The following is a 23345-nucleotide window of genomic DNA, read 5'->3' on the forward strand; positions in this document are numbered from 1 at the left end:
TACAAAAAAAAACATGAGGAAATAAAAAATAAACCTTGACATCATAGTGATGTCATGAATAGTCCCCTTGCCTGACAAATCAGAACCTTGACAGGCCTGACCAATCAGAACCTTGACGGGCCTGACCAATCAGAACGTTGACGGAAAAGCCAGGTATAGAGCAGGACCATCGCCGTTAAAAATACATACAAAAAAAGAAGGGGGAAAAGCATGAGAAAATAAAAATATATACAAAAAAAAACATGAGGAAATAAAAAATAAACCTTGACATCATAGTGATGTCATGAATAGTCCCCTTGCCTGACAAATCAGAACCTTGACGGGCCTGACCAATCAGAACGTTGACGGACCTGACCAATCAGAACGTTGGCGAGCCTGACCAATCAGAACGTTGACGGACCTGACCAATCAGAACGTTGGCGAGCCTGACCAATCAGAACGTTGACGGACCTGACCAATCAGAACGTTGGCGAGCCTGACCAATCAGAACGTTGACGGGCCTGACCAATCAGAACGTTGACGCAAAAGCCAGGTATAGAGGGCTAATATCCGCTCTATACCTAAAGGTATAGAGCGGCTAGCGCCGCTAAAAAAAATGTTATATGGGAGGACTCTATAAAGTTTATAGAGTCCTCCCATATAACAAAATAAATGTTTCTTTATTTTTTTATTTCATGCAGGGTCCTCCAATTCTCTATCATTCATGGCAGCCAGCTCCCACCTGATGTTGTGAGGGAGTTCTGACTGCTCCAGACCATACTGGAGAACCGCTAGCTTGCATAACGTTTTAAGACTAGGACTCAAGTCTAAGATGCACAGGTCATTGTCGAACGTGTCCCGTCCTTTATATCCTCCAAAGGTGATGACACGATTTCCCACCATGCAACAGCAGCTATGTTTCATCCAAAGCGGGTCATTCACCTTGCGCTTAACCTCCTTCCAGGAAAAGGTCTCTGGACTGAATCTCCACATATCATTGCAGGTCTCTGTCTCCAAATTGCTATTAATGAAGATCACACCACCAAATATGTACAGCTCTCCATTGTAGGCAAAGGCTGAATGCTCGGCACGTCCTATTGGTTGAAGCTGTGCATAAGGTGTGCTCAACCAATAGTTGGTCTCTGTGTCAAACACACTGATATTGATATATACGTAGTCCCAGCCTATGTCCCATGGATCCTCGTCCCCAAAACCCGAAAATACAAACATCTTTGTCCCGATGATGGTGGCAGAGTGAACCGATGAATTAGGTGGCGGACTGCATACGGTGTTAATTGAAGACCAGACCATCGTGGTGGTTTCCAGCTTGTAGAAGTCATTAGTGCATACAGTCAGCTTGGTCTCTCCTCCATAGACATAAATGACCTTCCCCAATACACAGGCTGAGTGGCCGCCCCTCGCCTCTGGAACGGTTCCAGAAACCTCAGAATTGAGCCATATGTGGGTGTCGACATCAAACGCATAAAGCACGTTGTTGCAAAGTGTACTCATATTCTCTCCTCCCCAGATGTAGACGATATCTTCAATGAGCACAGCTGTGTGGCCAGTGCGACTACAGGGAACCTCGAGGGGACGTTTTCCTCTTGTGGTAGTCACTGGGGGCAACGTCGTCCATCTCAGAGACACTGTGTTTAAGACGTACACATTGATGTGATCTTCTTGAGTTCTCCTAACGTTACTATCCCAGCCTCCAAAGACGTACACTTTGGGTCCAACTGCGACAACAGCAACATCATGGGTGAAATGTGGGGCTCCTCGCGGCTTCACTGTACAGCAAAACATTTTGACACACCAGCACCACGCTGCGTAAAATCCAATTTGCACCGTTTTGTTCTGTACACTTTACACGCCTAACACTTATAGGCCGGTCTATGACGTCAGTACTATGATGTTGGCAGGGTGGTGTCATTTAATCTCCATATTTGGGAAAAGTTTCTGCCCAAAAACGGATCATTACGGGTCCGTTTTTGGTTCCATATGTACACTCTCAGACTTAAATAAGCATTTTACAGTGTTGATTGGGCTTCTAGCACAGTTTAGTTAAGCGATTCTCTAACTGAAGGATCCTCGGTTTGATATATGCATTAATCCATGGACCTCCATTTAATACCATTTTTATTTTCCATCTCTGGGACCACAATCGATACTGACAAAAGGAACCCCGGACCTGATGTTGAGAAACAATGCAACATGTTTGTTCAGTCACAGGGGTCTCCCTGTCTCTCCAGCTCTTTTAAAGGACGACTTCACCCATTTTCAACCTATCTTCATATAATTGGTCCTCGCTAATACTCATGATAAAATGGTACCATTTTTTTCTACTTGGTCTGTGTCTCATATGAAGGCTGTGGACAGTCCAGAAATCCGTCTACCAGTGACATCATCGTTATGTCATATTTTTTTTTTCAAACACAATTTCACATTTTTTATTTAGATTTTTATTAACACGAGAACAATGGCTTCTATTATTGCATTGCAACTTTCCAGGAATAGAAAGCCTGCAGTTTCTATTAGCTTGGATTCCCCATCGATGATGTCACTGGTAGACAGGATTCTGAACTGTCCACAGTCCTCCTCTGAGACACAGACAGAGTAGAAAAAAATGGTACCATTTTATCATGAGCATTAGTGAGGACCTATTATATGAAGATAGGTTGAAGATAGGTTGAAAATGGGTGAAGTCGTCCTTTAATGAACAGCACATACATTTTCAAGTAGGTTGCCAATTTCAGCCATTCAGGAGAAAGTACCCATGCATCAGCTCACAATTGTATAGTGTTCCACTTCCAATTTGGTCATCTCATTTATCTGAGTCATCACTTCCAATTGCACTTGTTTAATCTTCATCCTGTACGAGTTCTCAAGATTCTTCCTGTCTCTCCATCTCTTTAATAAACAGAAAACACATTTTCAGATGGGTTGTCATTAATCACTATCGGCTTCAATTTTACAGTTTGTGTTCCAGTTCAAATTGTGTCTGCTCATGTCTTTGTGTCATCACTTCCCATTCCCAATTTCACTTGTTTATCCTGTAGACAGTGAGTTAAATAACTTTTGCATTTTTTCCCCCATAAATCAGTGCTATTGAACACCCTTTACGTCTGTGTGTTGATTATAAAATTATTGAGCCAATGACAAGTATTAAAACGCAGTATTAAAACGCACTTCTGACAAAACCAGCTAACTCCATAGACGGGTTTCCGAGCGACGTCATCACAGAGCAGAATGCGCAATCTGCGCATGCCTGGGGGTGGAAGGCGCGTTCGAAAATACAGCCCTGAGCGGCAGTGAGCGCACTGGCCAATACAAACTAATAGGCGAGTGTGCTCCGGTGCGTAATTTCCAAACGCACCCATAGGCTTACCCCCTCCTCTGCGCGGTCATATCCTCTCAATGTTTACAAACATGAAACCCGTCTATTGGATCCTCAAACTTTCTGCTAAACCAAAGGGGGTGGAGTTAGCTGGTTTTACTGACTCCAGGCTCCGCCGCCTTTTGACCTCCAACCTCATTGTGAGCTTGGAGGTCCATTCAGCTGTTCTTATCAATGATGAACAAAACCTCCTGACTCCACTTTTTGTTTTGTTTTTGTCATTTCCTGAAAAATGAACATTTTGGAGTTAGCTGGTTTCTGCCGCACATATATATATATACACACACTTTTCTTTTCCGTCAGGTGAAATATTGTGTAATTGCGATATCATGATATGTGTAGACTTGTAATGAAAACAAAGTCACCCATTGTTTTTCACGCCTGTATGATGTGACAATGACAGTGACAGTGACTGTGACAACAATACACCTGAAGAAGCTGAGTATCAAATGATGATGGGTGTGATTTACTGAGTGACAGGTAGCCAGGCAGGCAGCCATGGTGGAAAAAGTAGTACATTTTTTTGACTTGAGTAAAAGTATCAATACTGCAATGTAGAAATACTCTGTTAGAAGTAAAAGTCCAGAATTCAAAATGTACTTGGGTAGAAGTACAAAAGTATTGGTATCACAAAAGTACCAAAAGTAGAAAGTAGTCATTGTGCAGAATGTCCTGTTTCACAAAGTATCATTATGTATACATTTTTTCAAATAGTTTGAAAATAACAGATCTACAAGCTCACAACGCGTCGCGACGCGTTGTGAGCTTGACAATCTGCAATTTTCAAATGGCCGAAATGTATAGGGTTGAAGTGGTTAATGTATGATATGTAATAATAATTAAAATCTACAAAGTAACTAGTAACTAAAGTTTTCAAATAATTGTAGTGGAGTAAAAAGTACAATATAATTTGCCCCTGAGATGTAGTGGAGTAGAGTAAAAGTAATGGGAATTAATTGGAAATACTCCAGCAAAGTAAAAAATACCTCAAAATTGTCCTTATAAGTAGAGTACTTGAGTAAATGTACTTAGTTACTTTACACCACTGCTACCTGAGCATCACCAGTCTTTTCCGGGTTCTTCCTCCTGTGTGTGTGTGTGTGTGTGTGTGTTCCACTGTGGGACTCCCACATTCTTTGGCGTTTCGCCCAGGTGGGTGTGGCCATCATGCCTAAACCCTAACCGTAACCTCTGCAAAAGCTACGCCTCAAACCACGCCCACCCAGTCGAAACACCAAAGAAATGGCTCTACCTATTCCTTTGGTGTTTCGACCAGGTAGGCGTGGTTTTGAGGCATCGTTTTTTACGGGAGGTTGAGGAGGTTAGGGTTAGGTTAAGGCATATGACCACGCCCACCTGGTCGAAACACCAAAGAAAGAAGCTCTCCCTTCTGGACCGTGTGTGTGTGTGTGTTTGTTTGGGGAGAGGAGGATCATGTCACCACCTTGCAAACTGCACTATTAGTGTCGTTACAGTGGCTTTAAGGACGGATTTAAGGATCTTTTTGAGCTTTTTGTGGGACGGATCTCTTGCTTTGTTTGTGTAGTTTGTTAGGAAGTCACACATACAGAGAGAGAGGGAGAGAGAGAGAGGTAGAGAGACATAGACCGTGATTTCGCATCCAGTGACACCGACACACCTGTTGCTTCTACAGCACAGGTGTAGCAGCGAAGGAGCTTTCCCCGTGAGAACTCTTTTTTTATTGATCTTACATTGATCGGATCTAATCTAAATGTATTGATCTAACATTGATTGGATCTTATATTTTATTGATTTTACATTGATTGGGAGGACAGGACAGTGGTGGAAACTAACTAAGTACATTTACTTAAGTACAATTTTGAGGTAATTGTACTTTACTTGAGTATTTCCAATTTCCAATACTTTTACTTCTACTCCACTACATCTCAGAGGCAAATATCATTGTACTTTTACTCCACTACATTTCGCTACAACTACATCGCGACGCGTTGTGAGCTTGTAGATCTGCTATTTTCAAATATTTAGTACTTTTACTTGTGGTACTTTAAGTACATTTTGATGCCAATACGTTTGTACTTTTACTTAAGTAAATGTTTAATTCTGGACTTATACTTGTAACAGAGTATTTTTATATTGCAGTGTTGGTACTTTTACTTAAGTGAAGAATTTGAATTTCCACCACTGTCTAAATGTATTGATCTAACATTGATTGGATCTTATATTGTATTGATACATTGATTGGATCTTATATTTTATTAATAGCCTACATTGATTGGATCTTGTATTTTATTGATCTTACATTGATTGGATCTTGTATTTTATTGATCTTACATTGATTGGGAGGACAGTACAGTACAGGACAGGACAGTACAGGAGGGGCACACACACTCCACACTGATGAAGGTGACGGTGACCTTTGGGGTCACGGCGGTGGTCGTCCCCTGCAGAGCCGGCTGGACGGTGAAGGACCTGATGGATCAGGCCACGCGCAGATACCGCAAAGTGGTGGAACAGGTAAATACATATACATACTACACAACCTAGTCTCGGGCTTCACCCCCTCAATTGTCACTGGACATCCGCGCGGAAAGCCTGTATTTCTCCGTACATGTACGAAACAAACTAATACATTGCTGACCCTGTAGCCACGGATGTTAACTCAACATTCGGAGCATTTGTTCACTGGAATTAGTCCGATTTTTTCAATAGATGTGTGTTTCAATCCGGTCTGTGTCGGATGCTGTCTGAAGTTAATGGGTGGTAGTGACGGGGCGCATCCGGTGGAAGCCGATATTACACATGTAAACAGGAAGTAAACGATTGGGGGGAAAACGGCGTTCGGCCACAGACGGGATTAAAACGCATATCTATTGAAGAATACGGACTAATACAGTGCACAAACATTCCGAATTCCGAGTTAACATTTGGTGCAACCGGGGCAACACCTTATATTTTGCATTCGTGCATGTTCGGAGAAGTACAGGCTTTACTGGTGAAAGTACAGGACGCACTGGCGGGGTGCAGGCCAAGACTATCGTAGATATGCACATGTCAAAATCTATGAGAGTCTTGATCCAAGGCTATGTACACACACAACCCGACTTTTATTGCTTTGTTCAATGTATAGCTTAACAGTGTTGCAATTATATTTTTTATAATGGTGTTTTGTGTATTTGTTATGCATTAAGGCAGTGGTTCCCCAAATTGATATATCATTTGGTTGTGGACCCCAATAGGTTTTGGGCCCCATAAGAGACTATTTGTCCACATTAGTCAAACAATTGTCGAGAATAGCAGATCTACAAGCTCAGGTGAGCTTGTAGATCTGCTATTTTTGAATGGCGGAGGGTAATAAGTGTTTAAACTGTTCCTCATTTTCCTGGGGACCCCCTGGAACCCTTTCAATGACTGGGATCCCTGGACCACATTTTGAGAACCACTGTGATTTTTAGGAAATATGACAGCTTAATGTAACTGACAGAGAGTAAGAAATGTAACCTTACAGGTCCTTTTGGTTACATTTCAGTGTCAACCCCCCCAACATGATTTGTATTTGGCCGTGGACCCCCATTTGACAATATTTTGTGCCAGAGGGCCCCATAAGAGACTTATTTGTCAACATTAGTCAAACGATTGTCGAAAATAGCAGATCTACAAGCTCACAACGTGTCGCGATGAGACACGTTGTGAGCTTGTAGATCTGCTATTTTCCTTACAGGTCCATTTGGTTGCATTTGTTTGACTCTAGGAGTTACAGATAAAGTTACAATGGTACTAATACAGTTAAAAAGTTACACATAAAGTTACAAATAAAGCTACAAAGTTACAAATAAAGTCCCAGTTACAGGTAGATCAACACCTGTGTGTATGACTCAATGTTATACGTTCCATTCATTCTTGGAAGTTTTGAAACATCCAATGGGCTGTGTGTGTGTGTGTGTGTGTGGGTCACGTGTATGTTTCATAACATCCAGTGCATTAGTCATCATGGCTGTTTTGGAGGTGGTATACTGTAGTGCATACATGGGCAACTGGCGGCCCGGGGGCCACATGCGGCCCCCACCTTCACTTAATGCGGCCCGCAGGTTAATATGGGATTACTGGTATATTATTGATTTCAGCTGTTACAATTCCAAACATGCAAACATGACCCGCTTTAATTACTTCAGTCTATATTAGTAGCTTAATGACTAGTATTAAAATTCTATTGTCTTTTTTATATCTAATATATTTGTATTTAAGTTCATAAAGTTAACTAAATGCATTTGAAATTAAACTAGAAAAAGTGCTCCTCGGAGCACAACTCTCCGCCAGAAGACTTGTGTTGGTTCGAAGGTCGCGAAGGTCGCTATCCCTCTTGTATATGTAAGTGTCCTATCCATCCTGTCTGGGTAAGTGTCCTCTTCCGTTCATTCTGTGTAAGTGTCCTATCCCTCCTGTCCTATCCGTCCTGTCTATGTAAGTGTCATATCCCTCCTGTCTATATAAGTGTCCTATCTGTCCTATCTGTCCAATAAGACAGATAGGAACAATTGGACCGCGACTACTTGACTACTTCCGGTTCGAAGGTCTGGGAGTGAGCTAGTGGCCGGATTTTCGGTATTGGAATCTGGCTTATCACAGTGACACATGTATTTATAGGTCGCTATCCCTCTTGTATATGTAAGTGTCCTATCCAACCTGTCTGGGTAAGTGTCCTCTTCCGTTCTGTCTGTGTGAGTGTCCTATCCCTCCTGTCTGTATAAGTGTCCTATGTCATATCCCTCCTGTCTATATAAATGTCCTATCTGTCCTATCTGCCAATTATCAGCCATGCAGCCATTTCATGGTTCCCGTCTTACCTCACTCTGACAGTGGCGGAGACACTGTCAGAGTGATGCCATGTATATATAGGCCCGGTGGCGTCACTAGCCAATCAGATCACAGTATTTCACGTGTCACGTGAGGCTTGACCAATCGGTGTGTCATGTTTAGAAAGTGAAAACGCAGTGATAACAATACTCTCCTGGCGGAGAGTAATAAAAATGAGACTTTTCAGGATTCCAAATAAAAAATAGCAAGAAAAAAAAATCTGGATTCCAATTAAAAAATAGCAGATCTACAAGCTCAAAACGCGTCGCGTTTGAGCTTGTAGATCGGCTATTTTTGCTACATTTGTGTGACATAGATTGGCCCAACAGTATATGCAATGTGGCCCTCTGGAGTGAGTGTGGAAATATAGTGGCCCTCTCCATCATCAAAGTTGCATCACCCCTGCTGTAGTGAAACTGAGTACAGCCCTGCCTGGAGCGCATATGCCTAACGTCTAGGGGGTGGGGGGGCTCAGAGAGAGAAGGGGGAGAGACAGAGGGAGGGAGGTAGAGACAGAGGGAGGGAGGGAGAGAGAGAGATAGAGAGAGAGGGGGGGGGGGGCAGTGGTCAAGGAGGTATATTGGAACCGAAAAGTTCCCAGTTTGATCCCTGTGTCGAAGTGTCCTTAAGCAAGACACTGAGCCCTTTAACTGCTCCTGATGAGCAGATTTACCTTGCATGGTTCCCTCTGCCTTTTGCTGTGTGTGTGTGTGTGTGTGTGTGTGTGTGTGATGCACTTTGTAAAGCCCTTAGGAGAAAGGCGCTATAGAAAAACACCATTCATATATTTTTTTAGAATTCAGTATGGTAGCTTTGAATGTCCAAAGTCGAGGCATAATGTGATTTAATCCGTGTCTATATTTTTCCTATATCACACATTGTGGTGCTCACACACTGACCTCTCTCTGACGTCTAGGCTATTATTAGTCAGCCGCTTGGTGTGTACCTGTCGACACTGTGTGTGTGTGTGTGTGTGTGTGTGTGTATACAGTATGTGTATATTATACTTTTATTATACTTTATTATACTTTTGAGGGACAAATATCCCCACAAGTATATAATAGTTAGAATGTGAGAAACAGACATTCAGACAAATAGGAAAAGATTCAGGGTAGGATTAGGCATTTAAAGGGAAAAAATGAAAATAGCCGATTTACAAGCTCACAAGGGATAGTTCTCCCCCCAAAAAAAGTGCATTCATACAATTGCTGTCTTAAAACGTTGATGTCCTCACAATTATAGTAGTGTGTGTGTGTGTGTGTGTGTGGGGGATAGACACACGGTGACAAGTGACACACAGAGTCGTCCATCTGTGTGTGTGTGCACAATAGCAGCCTGTTAGAGCCCGCTGGTATCTGAGCGGGCAGGTGGGCTGTTTAGTGTGCTGATGTTTGTCAGCCTCGGGGCCCGGGGACAGGGCCAGTGTGCTCGGTGGACAGCAGGCTTTGTCCCCCTGACTGACTGACTGGGGGATTAGGATAGGTGACAGGCTGGATGGGTACCATACCGTCCTCCTTGGCTACTGGCCAGAGATCTGCTATATTATGGGCCGCATGATGGATGGTAGCCATTCAATCCAGGAGACGCATCTCTGTGTCATTTTTAGACTTCTTTGGGCTATTCAAAAATAGCAGATTTACAAGCTCATAGCGCGGCACCGAGTGCCGCGCTATGAGCTTGTAGATCTGCTATTTTTGAAAAATCGTGAAAATGTGTGTAAATCTTTGAATATATATATATTTTTTTTTTAAAGCGAACATTTGTAACTCACATCTTTGTTCTGGAGGGCCCTGGAACGAAATATCTTACGAATGTTCGCTTTAAAAATACATATATATTTAAAGATTTGCACACATTTTCACGATTTTTCAAAAAGAATAGCAGATCTCCAAGCTCATGAGCTTGTAGATCTGCAAAGATCTACAAGCTCATGATCTGTAGATCTTAATAGCCAAATAAATCGAAATGACATAGCTTCTTTCCCGATCTAAATAGGTTAAAGGGTTAGTTCACCCAAAAAAATACTTTTTTCCTATCGATTAGTCACCCCATGGAGACTAGAATTCATGGATATTTTTTAGTTTTTGTCGCATTCCTAAACCAATTATTTGATGACCAGTGGACCCGGTAGGCAGCGGTTCCGGTAGGAGACACAAAGGAGACTCTTTGTGTCTCCTACCGGAACCGCTGTCGGTCATCAAATTATTTCCTTAGGAATGAGACAAAAACAAAACAATATCCATGAATTCTAGTCTCCATGGGGTGACTAATCGATAGGAAAAAAAAGCAATGTTGAGGGTGAACAATCCCTTTAATACATAATCACCTAATGGCAATTATTTTAGATAATCGCTATTATTTTGCATAATCATTATAATCGTCATGATCGTTTCCATGTAGAAAAATGATCATACATTTTCAAATATAAAAAAAAAAAAATCGGAAATAGTTGATCTGTATATTACAGTTATCTGTCACATCTGCCCTGTGAAATGTTTGTTTACAAAGCCAATGTTCAATGCCAAAAACACAATGAAATCGTTCATCACAGTTATTTGTGTGACAATTAATCTTCAAGTAAAATGCCATAATAAATCGTGACAGCCCTAATGGGTGGGGTGGGTGGATGACTTTCTCATAGCGCGGTTACAGTACAGTACATGCAAATGTCTCTTGTGTGGTAGTGCTGGGCGATACGCAACACACTATATTTGACCGAATAGTACCTCAACATCCATGTTGTGTTAACCCTTTAAGACCTGAGGCGATTCTTAAAAATGTTTTCTAAATCCTAACAGTTTAAAAAAAAAAAAAAAAAATGTTTCAAAAATAGCATATCTGCTATTTTTGAATAGCCAAAGAAATCTAAAGTGACATAGATGCGTTCCAGGTCTTAATGCGTTAATAATAATGCATTGTGACAATATAATTTCACAACAATTGAGAAAACACAAGCTCACACTTCACTTACTTTGAGCTTGTAGATCTATTTTTTGAAAATCTATGATTTTGAAGTATAACATGAGGCTTAAATAATATAAAACATCAGGAAAAGTTACAATATGCAAACTCTAAGGTGAGATTTAGTCTATACAACGCCAATATATTGCCCAGCCCCTGCTGTGTGGTCATACTAATGTCCTAACATTGACACACATGTACACAATGTCTCTCACACACACACACAAACACACACACGCACACACAGGCACACACAAAGTGTTCTTCTTGCTCGGTGTCCCCAGGGCTGTCTAGACTGCGCTTCAGTGACAGTCGAAACCACTCAACACAACGGTCCCCACGGACACTTAACAAGCACATACTACACTGTGTGTGTGCGCGTGCGTGTGTGTAACTGTGGAATGGTCTAAAGTAAAAGGGTCTACTCTCCGGTGTTGATTAGCCTTTAATGGAGCATGTTAATTAAGCGCTGGCTACTAGACGCTGACTCGGCAGTCTTGTGGACGTCGCTAATGGTCGGCGTGTCGTCAGTGACGGTCCCCTTCCCCGTCCCGCTGGCTCGCCAGAGGGGACACGTACTGCCATCAACGGCTGGCCAGTGTGGACGTGTTTTAATTTTCGACCGGATATAGTTGTCTGTCCTTGGCCGAGAGAAAGTAGTCGTACATCCAGTGGTGGAAAAAAGTACTCAAATGTTTTACTTAAGTAAAAGTACCAATACTGCAATGTGGAAATACTCTGTGTACTTAGTTACTTTCCGCCATTGCACACATTCCTCTATTGCATGCCTTGTTGACCAAAGATCTGAGTTAAGACACTTAAAACCTGGCGTCGTTATGGCAATAATTGTCACGTTTTTAAAGAAATAGCAAAAATAGCAGATCTACAAGGCGTCGCAGTAGTATTTTTGCTATAGTCTGAACTTGGAAAACAAGCCTTCATGTGCGTTCCCGCTACAGCTTGGAATCACTTGTGGACTGATGTGAAAAAAGAAAGCAGCACTATGTAACTTTTTAACAACTATATAGCATTATAGCATATTATGTCCCACAAAATTATAAAGTAACATGTTATAAGCAATAACAATCATCCTTCCGTAAAGGTATAGACTGTATTACTATATATATATATAGGCTCTATTCACAGCAGCCATATTATGAAGACATTCACAGGTGTTACCAATGATACTAATGAAGGCTCTGTTCCATTCTGGTCAAACAGAAAAGGGTGCTGATACTGTGCATGTTGGCCCACTGTTACACCAGTGGGTCTACAGTTGGGGTCCAGGGACCCTCATGGGCTTCCAAATGGCCCCTTACAGGTGTGTAACTCTGAGAGTGTACAAATGGAACCAAGTGGACCCGTAAGGGTCCATTTGGTTCCATTTGTACACTCTCAGAGTTATGGGGGTCGTGGAAACCACTCTGCTAGACTAGATGGAACAGAGCCTTCATTAGTATCATTGGTAACACCTGTGAAGGAATTGATAACATGGCTGCTGTGCATAGAGCCTATAGACGAATCCACGGAGCGCTGCCCTGCGCGCAGCCATTGCTGCGGTGTCAACGCTCCGCGGACGCGACACCGCAGCAATGGCCGCCTACAGGCAGCTACAGGCAGCTAAAGGCAGCGCGTTTGTGGATTCGTCTATTGGAGACGATGAGTTTTATCCTGGCATTTCCCAAGGCACCAAGGCAGAACTGCCAATGGAACTGCCAGTCAAAGCGAAGACTGGCCAATCACAGCGCGTCCTCGCCGGACATGCTTGCAGAGACTCTTGGGTAATGAAGTCAAAGACCAGTGGTGAAAAAAAGTACTCACATCTTTTACTTAAGTAAAAGTATCAATACTGCAGTGCAGAAATACTCTGTGACAAGTAAAAGTGCGGTAATCAAAATTTACTACAAGTACAAAGGTATTGGCATCAAAATATATTTAAAGTACCAAAAGTAAAAGTACTCATTGTGCAGAATGTCCCATTTTTCAAGTTCAGAATGTATACGAATATTTTAAAAAATATTTTCAAAATAGCCGAAATGTAGATAGGGCTGTTTTGTGATAATAATCTAAATCTACAAAGTAACTAGTAACTAAAGCTGTAAAAAAAAAAATGGGACATACTCCAGTAAAGAAAAAAAATCTCAAAAGTGCACATAAGTACAATACTTGAGTAAATGTACTTGGTTACTTTACACCACTGTCTAAGACGTTGGCTGCCATGTTATTTGTGTCCAGCGTGGCTACTGATACCCCACACTACATAGTGCTGCTTTAAGGACTTGATCATGCTTAGGTCTTTTCAAAGTGTACTGTCCGATCAGATGGCAGACTCCATCATCGGACAGTGCACCTGCTTCCCTACCTAAATGTTTATTTAACGAATTCCTAAAGCATGCTTTTATTTCTCTTGCCAAGTTGCCTTATGACTCAGTTTGCACTGTTTCTGTTTTTTATGTGAATGTTTGCTCACGTTTTAGGTTGAGTATGTTGCAACTTTGTACTGTTCCTACCCTTAACCCATTAAGACCGGGAACGCATCTGTGTCATGTTTAGATTTCTTTGGGCTATTCAAAACATAGCAGATCTACAAGATCTTGTAGATGAGCTTGTAGATCTGAACTCCCCCCACCCCCCCTGCGGGAGTGCCCCCTTGCTCAGGGGTGAAATAGAATAGAATTCTGACCTTCAGGCAGTACCACTTGTCAACCAGCATCTACATGTCTCAATGTCTTGTAACGTTCCTCTTTTACACAACTGCTGACATTTTTTTTTACCATTGAGCTAATAGAGCCTGCCTGCTTGCTCAGGGGATAAATTCAATCTTGTCCAAATTCGTGTCAGATCCTGTGTCAACGAGGCACAATCTAAATGTATCAATAGAAGAGCAGGGGGACAAACTACAACCACCCCAATTGTATACATTATATTGTATAACATACTCTACCATACAGATTGGACAAAATCACATTTTATTCATTAAAAAAGTTACGTAGTGCCGCCTTAATAGAAGAGCAAAGAGACCAAATACAACCACCTTGTGTTTGTTATCTTTTATTAACACACACTATCAAACAGATTGATCAAATAACATTTTTATTCTCAACAAATGTTCATGGAATGCAGCTTTTAATCGTGTGTGTGTGTGTGTGTGTGTGTGTGTGTGTGTGTGTGTGTGTGTGTGTGTGTGTGTGTGTGTGTGTGGGTGTGTGGTTGACGTAAGGGGAACACATTGGTAGGAATGTGAGGGGTATCGGGTTCTCAGGCCCTGCTATGCAGGTGCTGGCTGGCTGCCTCATGTCCCACGCTCGACCCCGCTACCGGTTAGTCCGCTTCCTTGCAAAAAAAACGGACAAGAATAGCCCGATCTACAAGCTGGTATAACGTCTCTTTCTGGTGCGTGTGCACACAGCAACGCAACCTAATACACGCCGGGTGAAACGCTATACTGCTGTATAGCTTGCGTCTGTGCAGACATTAGCTTGTGTCGGGGCAGACAACTCTGAACGAGCCGCGACCTCTCCACCCCCCACCCTCCCTCCCCCATGTATGTCTGCACTGCAGGGTTCACACACAACCAGTGGTGGAAAAAGTACTCGCATTTTTTGCTTAAGTAAAAGTATCAATTCTGCACTGCAGAAGTATTCTGTTACAAGTAAAAGTGTGGAATTCAAAATTGACTTGAGTAAAAGTACAAAAGTATTGGCATCCAAATATACTTAAAGTACCAAAAGTAAAAGTACTCAAATGTTTGAAAACACCGGAGAGGAATGGGCCTTGGTTTTGGGTCCGCATTTTCACGTGGAATGGATGGAATGATCTAGTGCCAAAACACTGTGCTGTTTTGGTGTCTCTCGACTAATCATATAGGTCTATCAACTCACCGCTAGCCCTCAAGCTTGCATGGATGTTGCTTTGATCTGTAATTTATTTAGAAGCAAAATATCTCACATCTTGGAACATTCTAATGTAAATAGTGAAATGCTGAGCTCGTCTCAGAGTTTAGTAATATGTACATCTTTACAAAAGTTAAATGACTGATGCTGTTTGAACTTAGATATTTGTTTGATTTTTTTTTTGATAGTTCACAAAATATACGAGCTCACAACGCATCGCGACACGTTGTGAGATTGTAGATCTGCTATTTTCAAATAGCCGATTTTTTTTTGTTTTCTATCAATTACACACCCCATGAAGAAATGAATTCATGGAGTTTTTTCTTTTCTTCGCATTCCTAAGCCAATAATTTGATGACCGGCGGAAACATGCTAATGTATCCGGTAGCAGACTCAAAGAGTCTCCTATTAGTCTCCTACCGGAGAGACTACTGGTCATCAAATTATTTGCGTAGGAATGCGACAAAAACAAAAAGAATCTCCATGAATTCAATCCTTCATGGGGTGTGTAATTGATAGAAAATAAGTAATTATTTGGGTGAACGACTCCTTTAAGCAAAATGTTGTAGTTGGGTGAAGTGGGTGGTTGGATCTAGAAATCCGGGGAAAGGCTGTACTGATTCTGGAGCCAAAAAAGTTTCTGAGAAGGACTGTTGTAAGTCTAGACCGCGGGTCTGGTGTCAAATGTCCCCAAGCTAAAAAGTGTCAACAAACCTGCTGTCAAAATGAGTAACGTGTGAATGCAGGTTGGCCGACCACAACATCCGCATTCATGGTCGTCATGCTGTGAAAACAGGAACGTTCCCTTGTTGTGCCCGCTCTCACCAAGGTCCTCATTTTCAATGCTGGCTGGCAGCGGCCAATAAGGAACCCCCCTCCACGCACGCACACACTGGGTTCCCCCAAAACACCTTGTTTAGTGATGTTCTCACACTAAATCTAAATCTATTAGTCTGACTAACCACTTAAAGCCTCGCTATGTAACTTTTTTTTAACCCATTTAGACTGGGAAAGAATCTCTGTCATTTTTAGATTTCTTTGGGTTATTCAAAAAAATAGCAGATACAAGCTCATAGCGCGGCACGAGAGCTTGTAGATCTGCTTTTTTTTTTTTTTTAAATCGTGATAATGTGTGCAAATATATATATATATTTTTTTTTTAAGCGATCATTTGTAAAATATTTTGTTCCAGCGACCCCCCAGAAGCAAAGATTTGAGTTACAAATAACATTACAAATATAAGAAAAATATATTCAAAGATTTTGCACACATTTTCACGATTTTTCAAAAATAGCAGATCTACAAGTTCATAGCACGGCACTCGGTGCCGTGCTATGAACTTGTATATCTGCTATTTTTGAATTGCCCATAGAAATCTAAAAATTACAGAGATGCGTCCCCCGGATTGAATGGGTTTAGGAATAAAATGTAATTTTGTCCAATCTGTATGGTAGAGTATGTTAATCCTACTATCATACTATAATTATTGTAACCTCTGTCTGTCTGTCTGTCCGTCCGTCCCTTTGTTTGTAGTGGTGTCACTACCCGGGTCTCCTCAGTGGCTGGAGCAATTGCTCTGATTTTGCACACAGCCATTGACCATTACCATCTGAACTTAACTGTGTAGCCCGTTTTTCAATTTCATCAAATCTCAGCTTCTTATTAGCGTTTATGTGTCAAACAATGTCGCCTCCCGGGTTGCCAGATCATGTGCGCATATCCCCCCACGGATGCGTCGACCGGGTATGGTCTAGTACAATATAACTTATATATGAATGGGGTGGTTGTATTTTATCTCCCTGCTCTTCTATTGAGACATTTAGATCGCGTCAAAGGTCATGTCTCCCCTAGATACAGGATCTGACACAAATGTTTACCTGAAGGTCAAGATTCAATTTGTCCCCCGAGCGAGCAAGCTCAATGGTACAAATTTCAGCACTTAAGCAGGAAACCAAGTTTAAATCCGGGGTAGAAGAGGCAAGTTACAAAGTGCTGCACCTGTATTATACTTCTTTTACAACAATAATTTATTTCATTATTCTTAATAATCGAAGCAAAAGTTTGACATACTTGTGATATTGATTTGTATTTGATTTTGATATATGAAATTGGGTGTTACCAATGACACTAATGAAGGCTCTGTTCCATTTTAAATGGAACAGAGCCTTGAGAGAGTAGTGGGCACCTCTTGTGTGTGTGTGTGTGGGCTGCTTGTGTGTGTGTGTGTGTGTGTGTGTGTGTGTGCGCGCGCGTGTGTGTGTGTGTGTGTGTGTGCAGCACAGTGGTTCACAAACCTTTTAATTTCAAGGACCCTCATAACTCTGAGAGTGTACACGGTACACATGGAATCAAATGGACCCCTACAGGTCCATTTGGTTCCATTTCCGCAAGGGACCGTTTGGAACCCCCTCAAGGAACCATGAGGGTCCCCTCGACCACACTTTGAGACCCACTGGTGTATAGCAGCAGAATGTTTCCTGTGAGCCAACATGAAACAACGCCAGCGCCCTGTCTCTGTTTGACCAGAATGGAACAAGAGCCTTAATTAGTATCATTGGTAACACCTGTGAAGGAAGTATACGGAAGAGGCTCGATTTATTTCAAAATGTATATGGCTGCTGTGCATAGAGCCTATTCATTTACAGCCCTCTCTCTCCCCCCCCCCCCCCCCCCCCCCCTTCCCTCCCTTCTGCCCTCAAGAGGATTGGCACATCCATTAAGCACTTTTTCTGTCTTTGTCTTGCAGCTTAACCCCCCCCCCCCCTCACTCACACACACACACACACACACACACACACACACACACACACACACACACACACACACACACACACACACACACACACACACACACACACACACACACACACACACACACACACACACACACACACACAGTTCTCCTAACGGCTGTGTAATAACACAGGATCAAAGTGTGGAAAAAAGCAGGACTGTCGACCCCCCCTCCTCTCTCTTCCACAGCCATTTTCCCGCGGAATTTCAGCTACGCTATAATCGCCCGGGCGCTTTGTCGCACTTGAGTGGTGTCATGTTTGCAGAGAGAGAGAGAGAGGTATCTCTTGAAATGGCGAGAGAAGGGGGGGATTTAGGCGTAATGGTGTAATTTGCAGTTTTTTTTTTAACCCTCCTAACTGTCAGGCTAATTCTCCTCTGGTGTTGGCTGATTGACTCGCGTCTCCCTTTTTAGTCTCTCCCCCCCCACCCCCCCCACCGTATTCCCCCGGTAAAGCGTTATACCGCCGGGCCTGTGGATGGATACATGGGGGAATTAGCCGTGGATTGACAAACGGGTGACTTGAGAAGAAATACACCCCCCTCGGCCCCCTCTTCCCGCTTTTTTTCTCTCCAGACTATAGTTCGCTCCCGCCCCCCCCCGCCCCCCGCCAAGTGTCACTTCACGCTTGTCGTTTTTTTTTGGCTTCATAAATGGCTTAGGTGAGGAAAGACTCTCTTCTCTTCTCTACAGCGGCGGTTCTCAAACTTTTGTCACGTCAAGGACCCCCAAATTGACACTTGTTAGCCCGCGGACCCCCATTTGAACAGATATGCCAAGGACCCCCATAGGAGAAGATTTGTCCGTCTCTAGCAGTGATTCTCAACCATTTTAATTTCTGGGACTCCAATTTATGTCGTACCCGTAAGGGTCCATTCCATTTGTACACTCTCAGAGTTACAGACTCAAAAGGGTCCATTTGTTTCCTAACTACCTGTCATTTAGCTGGGGACCCCATGGAACTCCCTCAAGGACCCCTGGGGGTCCCCGGACCAATGCTCTACAGACCCCGTGAAGGCTTCTGAGACTTTGAACGGCCACTATACCTGCTTGTGCCTGATTTGTAGGTAGTTGCACGCACCAAAATAGCCGACCTACAAGCCCACAACGCAGATTTAAAAAGCAGTTTGAATCACACCTTCCTGTCAACCTTCCTGGCCTACAGGTTAGAGAACAGTGTTTGGAACCGAAAGACTGTGGTTGTACCGGGAAGTTCCCATGTTTTAATGTGTGCGTGTCTGTGTGTGTGTTACGGCAGGGAGTAGCTAAAAAAGAGCACTTGTGCTCAGCATATCTACACTGGGTAAATAAAATAATTATAATAAAAAACACAACAAAAAAAACAGCCTAATTAACACACGTGTGACATTTCAGTGTTTAATCGTAGCGAGGTAAATTAGCGCTCTCTTTTTCCCCCTGACATTAACCCATTAAGACCGGGAAATCATCTGTCATTTTCGATTTTAACCACTACCTTATACTCTGGGCTATTCAAAAATAGCAGATATACAAGCTCATAGCGCGGCACCGAGTGCCGCGCTATGAGCTTGTAGATCTGCTATTTGTTTTTGAAAAATCATGAAAATGTGTGCAAATCGTTGAATATGTATTTTTTTAAAGCGAACATTTGTAACTCACATCTTTTCTTCTTGGGGATTCGACAGATGTCTTCTAAATCCTGAAAAATGAAAAAAACGTATGTTGCTATATTCGTGGTGCTCCAACTTTTTCATGTCAAGGACCCCCACAATGCTATGTATTTGGCAGCGGACCCCCGACCCAATGTTGTTCCAGGGACCCCCCCAGAAGCAAAGGTTTGAGTTACAAATGTTCGCTTTGGGGCGTCCGCTGGCCTAGCGGTCCAGGCGCATACCATATACGCTGGTATTCCAGCATGACAGCGTGTCACGGGTTCGACTCCCGTTCCCAACGACCTTTGCTGTATGCCCCCCCCCCCCCCCCCCCATCTCTCTCCCCATTTCCTGTCAGCCTACTGTCCTGTCCAAAGAAAAGCATAAAAGGCCAAAAAAATCTTTTATAAAAAGAAATGTTCGCTTTAAAAAATATATATTCAAAGATTTGCGCACATTTAAAAAAAAAAAAAAGCAAAAATAGCAGATCTACAAGCAGTGCCCCGCTATGAGCTTGTATATCTGGTATTCTTGAATAGCCAAAGTGTAAAATAATGGTTGAAGCGGTTGCACAGATACGTTCCCGGTCTCAAAGGGTTAACGTAAGACTTGCCGAAACCTCGGGTGTCGCAACACCCGCCGGTGTGATGTAATGTCAACTGCGGGCGGGAGAGAAGCCAATTACTACCTCCGCGTGTCGACTCCCTGTGCTGTTTGTACCTCGCGAAGTACACCACACGCGCACAGACGGTGACACAGTGACAGTTTGGGAGTCGTTGCACTGGCAGAGAGGAATGTGAGCGCGCCTCTCCGGTCCAACCGGTTATTCAGGGATAGGGTGTCGACGGTGCCCCTGAGACCAGTGTTGCCAAGTCTGCTTTTTATAAGCGACTTTTGGCTTGTTTTTCTGTAAGTGTAAAGTCGCATACATATTATTGGTTGTGGGTTGAGTTTTTTTTTTTGGGCTTGTTTCTAAAGTGTAGTTGCTTATTTGGGCTTGCTTCCTCCTAATGTTGGTTAAACCAGTGGTCCTCAAACAATTTCTTGTCAAGGACCCCCAAATTGTACCGTATTAGTCCGTGGACCCCCAGCTGAAAATATTTAGTACCAGGGACCCCCATACAAGATACGTGTTGCTGAAATGTTCCATAAACATTCCACATTTAAAAAAATTATAATAATCTTCAAGATGTTTTGAAAATAGCAGATCTACAAGCTCACAACACGTCACTTGCTACAGGGTTTTAAAAGAAAAGGCACAAAAATAGCAAAAGCAGGGCAAAAACATAAAGAAGACCTTTTCTTGGGGGGAAAAGGTTGATTAAAAACAAATTAAAATATCTAAGAAAAAGCTTTGTTAAAAAAGGTATGTGTCGTGAGCCTGTAGATAGGCTTGTAGATCGGCTATTTTCAAATAGCCGATGTAAACAGTTTTAAAGTGGTTAAACTGATCTCGATGCCAATGCTCGTGTGGCCTATTGTCGCTTCTTTTGGGCTTGTTTTCATAGACCTGGCTGCTTGTTTTTTCACAATCTGGCAACACTGCCCTGAAACTCACGGCACAGCGGAGCCCGCCCGGCCGGTTTGAGCAGCTGGCTGGCTTGGCTGGCAGCGCTGGATTTAGATGTCACTTAACACACTGTGACAACAACCTAGAACAATAACAACACAGTTTACACACATGTAGCAAATATGCAGCCTCTGGCTCTCGCTCTGAAGGTACTTTAGGCACTTTTGTCTTCCAAAGGATGGGTCGGGACCCATTTTAGGGTCACTGAACCTTTTTTTATTGGTCATGAGTAAATGAGTAAATCTCATTGCCGCGCTATGAGCTTGTAGATCTGCTATTTAAAAAGAAAATTGAACATTTTTGCAAATCTTTAAATATATACTTTTTAAAGCAGGGGTCTTCAACCTTTTCAGGCCAAGGAGAGAGAGATGAAGCAGAGACCCCCTACTCTATATTGTATAAAATTGTGTTTCAGATTAAAGTTTTTTTTGGGCAATGTAACCGCCCCTATATGTGAGGTTTGGACATCGACATTCGCTGCACTGTGATTGGCCACCATTGTACCCCCCTAACCCTGCACCGTGATTGGCCACTATTGTACACCCCTAACCCCTACACATTCAATGCAAATCTATACTTTTCTTTAAGTGAGCTTCCATCACTGTGATGGCCACCATTGTACCCCCCTAACCCTGCACCGTGATTGGCCACTATTGTACACCCCTAACCCCTACACATTCAATGCAAATTTATATTTTTCTTTAAGTGAGCTTCCATCACTGTGATGACCACTAGCTGCACTGTGATTGGCTGACTCCATTCAGGACTGTGATTGGCTAGCGAAACACATGACACATGTGCATAGCCCTATAAATAGGACAAAACGGAAGGGGAGGCAGCTTCGTACCGTTTACCGTGCGCACGACCTCATCACCACAACAGCACGCAGCCGCTGCGGGGGTTTTTTCCTTTTTTTCCAAACTTTATTTTTGGTCACCATTTTCTCCAGGCACCATTTCTGGCGTAACGTGCGGCAGCATGCGCTGGGTTGCCACGTTTGTGCGGCAGCATGCGCTGGGTTGCCAGGTTTGCACAGCCAGCGCCAGAAACAAGCAACCACCTTCATGAAAGAAAAAAAAAAAGTTCCAGGGGTGTCCCCGCGCGTCCCAACACTCCACAGGGGGTCAGTGGACCATCAGGGGGTCCGCGGACCCCCTGTGGACCCCCTGAAACATAACAAATATTATTTCTTCAAATTTTTTCCTTTTTCAAAAAAACTTTTCCACAGTTTTACTCCGGCGATTTGGGTCCCCCAATATACACACGGCCACGCTGCGCCCCGTGCGCGGCTGGGGTTGAGGGGGGCGTAGCCCCCCGAAACTCTAGCATTTAATATTTCATATATATTTACTTTTCTTTAAGTGAACTTCCATCACTGTGATGACCACTGTGATGACCACACACCGCCCACTTCACACTGGGTGTGATTTTTGAGTGGTGCCAACCACTCCTATATCTGACTTTGTCCGTGTGTCCGTCCGTCCGTCCGTCCGTATGTATGTATGTATGTCCAATAAACAAACATTGATGACAACATCAATACGGGGCTCATCAAAGGCACCACTCTCTTCACACAGGGTGTGATTTGTTTTACTTAGTTTGCTATTTTTTCCCTCTACACCTATAGCCTCTTTGCCAAAAATAGCCGATCTACAAGCTCTCAACGCCTGAGTCTGCTATTTTCGGCTAATGTTCCCCTCAGAAAAGACATTTTAGGGTTCAAGTGGTTAATGTAAAAAAACTAAATCCTATCACACAGAGATTTGGCGGACCCCCTGTAGTGCCTCTGAGGAACCCCTAGGTGTCCCGGACCCCCTGTTGAAGACCCCTGTTTTAAAGCGAACATTTGTAACTCAAATCTTTTCTTCTGGGGGATTCTACAAATGTCTTCTAAATCCTAAAAGTTTTTTGAAAAAACTTACGTTGCTATAATCAGTGGTTCTCAAACTTTTCCGTGTCAAGGACCTCCATATCAACATATTTTGTTCCAGGGACCCCCCAGAAGCAAAGATTTGAGTTAAAAATGTATATATTCAAAGATTTTTCCACGATAAAAAAAAAAGAAGAATCTACAAGCTCATAGTGCTGCACTTGGTGCTGCGCTATGAGCTTGTAGATCCGCTATTTTTGAATAGCCAAAGAAATCTTAAAATGACACAGATGCGTTCCCGGTCTTAATGGATTAAGACCTGAAGCGGATTCTACAAATGCCAGTTAGTTCTCAAACTTATTTGTGCAAAGGACCCCCCAAAATGATATGTATTTGCCCACGGATCCTCATCTGAAGATG

General features: G+C 42.8%; 2 protein-coding genes across 5 annotated transcripts in view; one reads left to right on the forward strand and one right to left on the reverse strand.

Moving 5' to 3' along the window:
- Positions 1–672: 672 nt before the first annotated feature.
- Positions 673–1491, reverse strand: LOC311040573 (kelch domain-containing protein 3-like; the record flags this gene model as incomplete). The annotated part of the gene is made up of 1 exon (XM_084050904.1): positions 673–1491. One exon carries the CDS (start codon positions 1489–1491, stop codon positions 673–675), a length of 819 nt encoding a protein of 272 aa, XP_083907030.1.
- Positions 1492–4805: 3314 nt separating this feature from the next.
- LOC311041079 (partitioning defective 3 homolog B-like) overlaps positions 4806–23345 on the forward strand; it is a 336525-nt gene continuing 317985 nt past the window's right edge. For 2 of the 4 annotated variants that reach the window (XM_084051519.1, XM_084051522.1), the window contains exons 1-2: positions 4806–5057; positions 5704–5869. In XM_084051519.1, the coding sequence (XP_083907645.1) occupies positions 5753–5869 (117 nt within the window). In that variant the 5' untranslated portion in view covers positions 4806–5057; positions 5704–5752. Of the gene's footprint in view, positions 5058–5658; positions 5870–23345 lie in introns of those variants that run through there. The other 2 variants (XM_084051520.1, XM_084051521.1) reach the window with 2 other exon arrangements.

Source organism: Gymnoscopelus microlampas, assembly GCF_963454915.1.
Source record: "Gymnoscopelus microlampas genome assembly, chromosome: 24".
Lineage (NCBI taxonomy): Eukaryota > Metazoa > Chordata > Actinopteri > Myctophiformes > Myctophidae > Gymnoscopelus > Gymnoscopelus microlampas.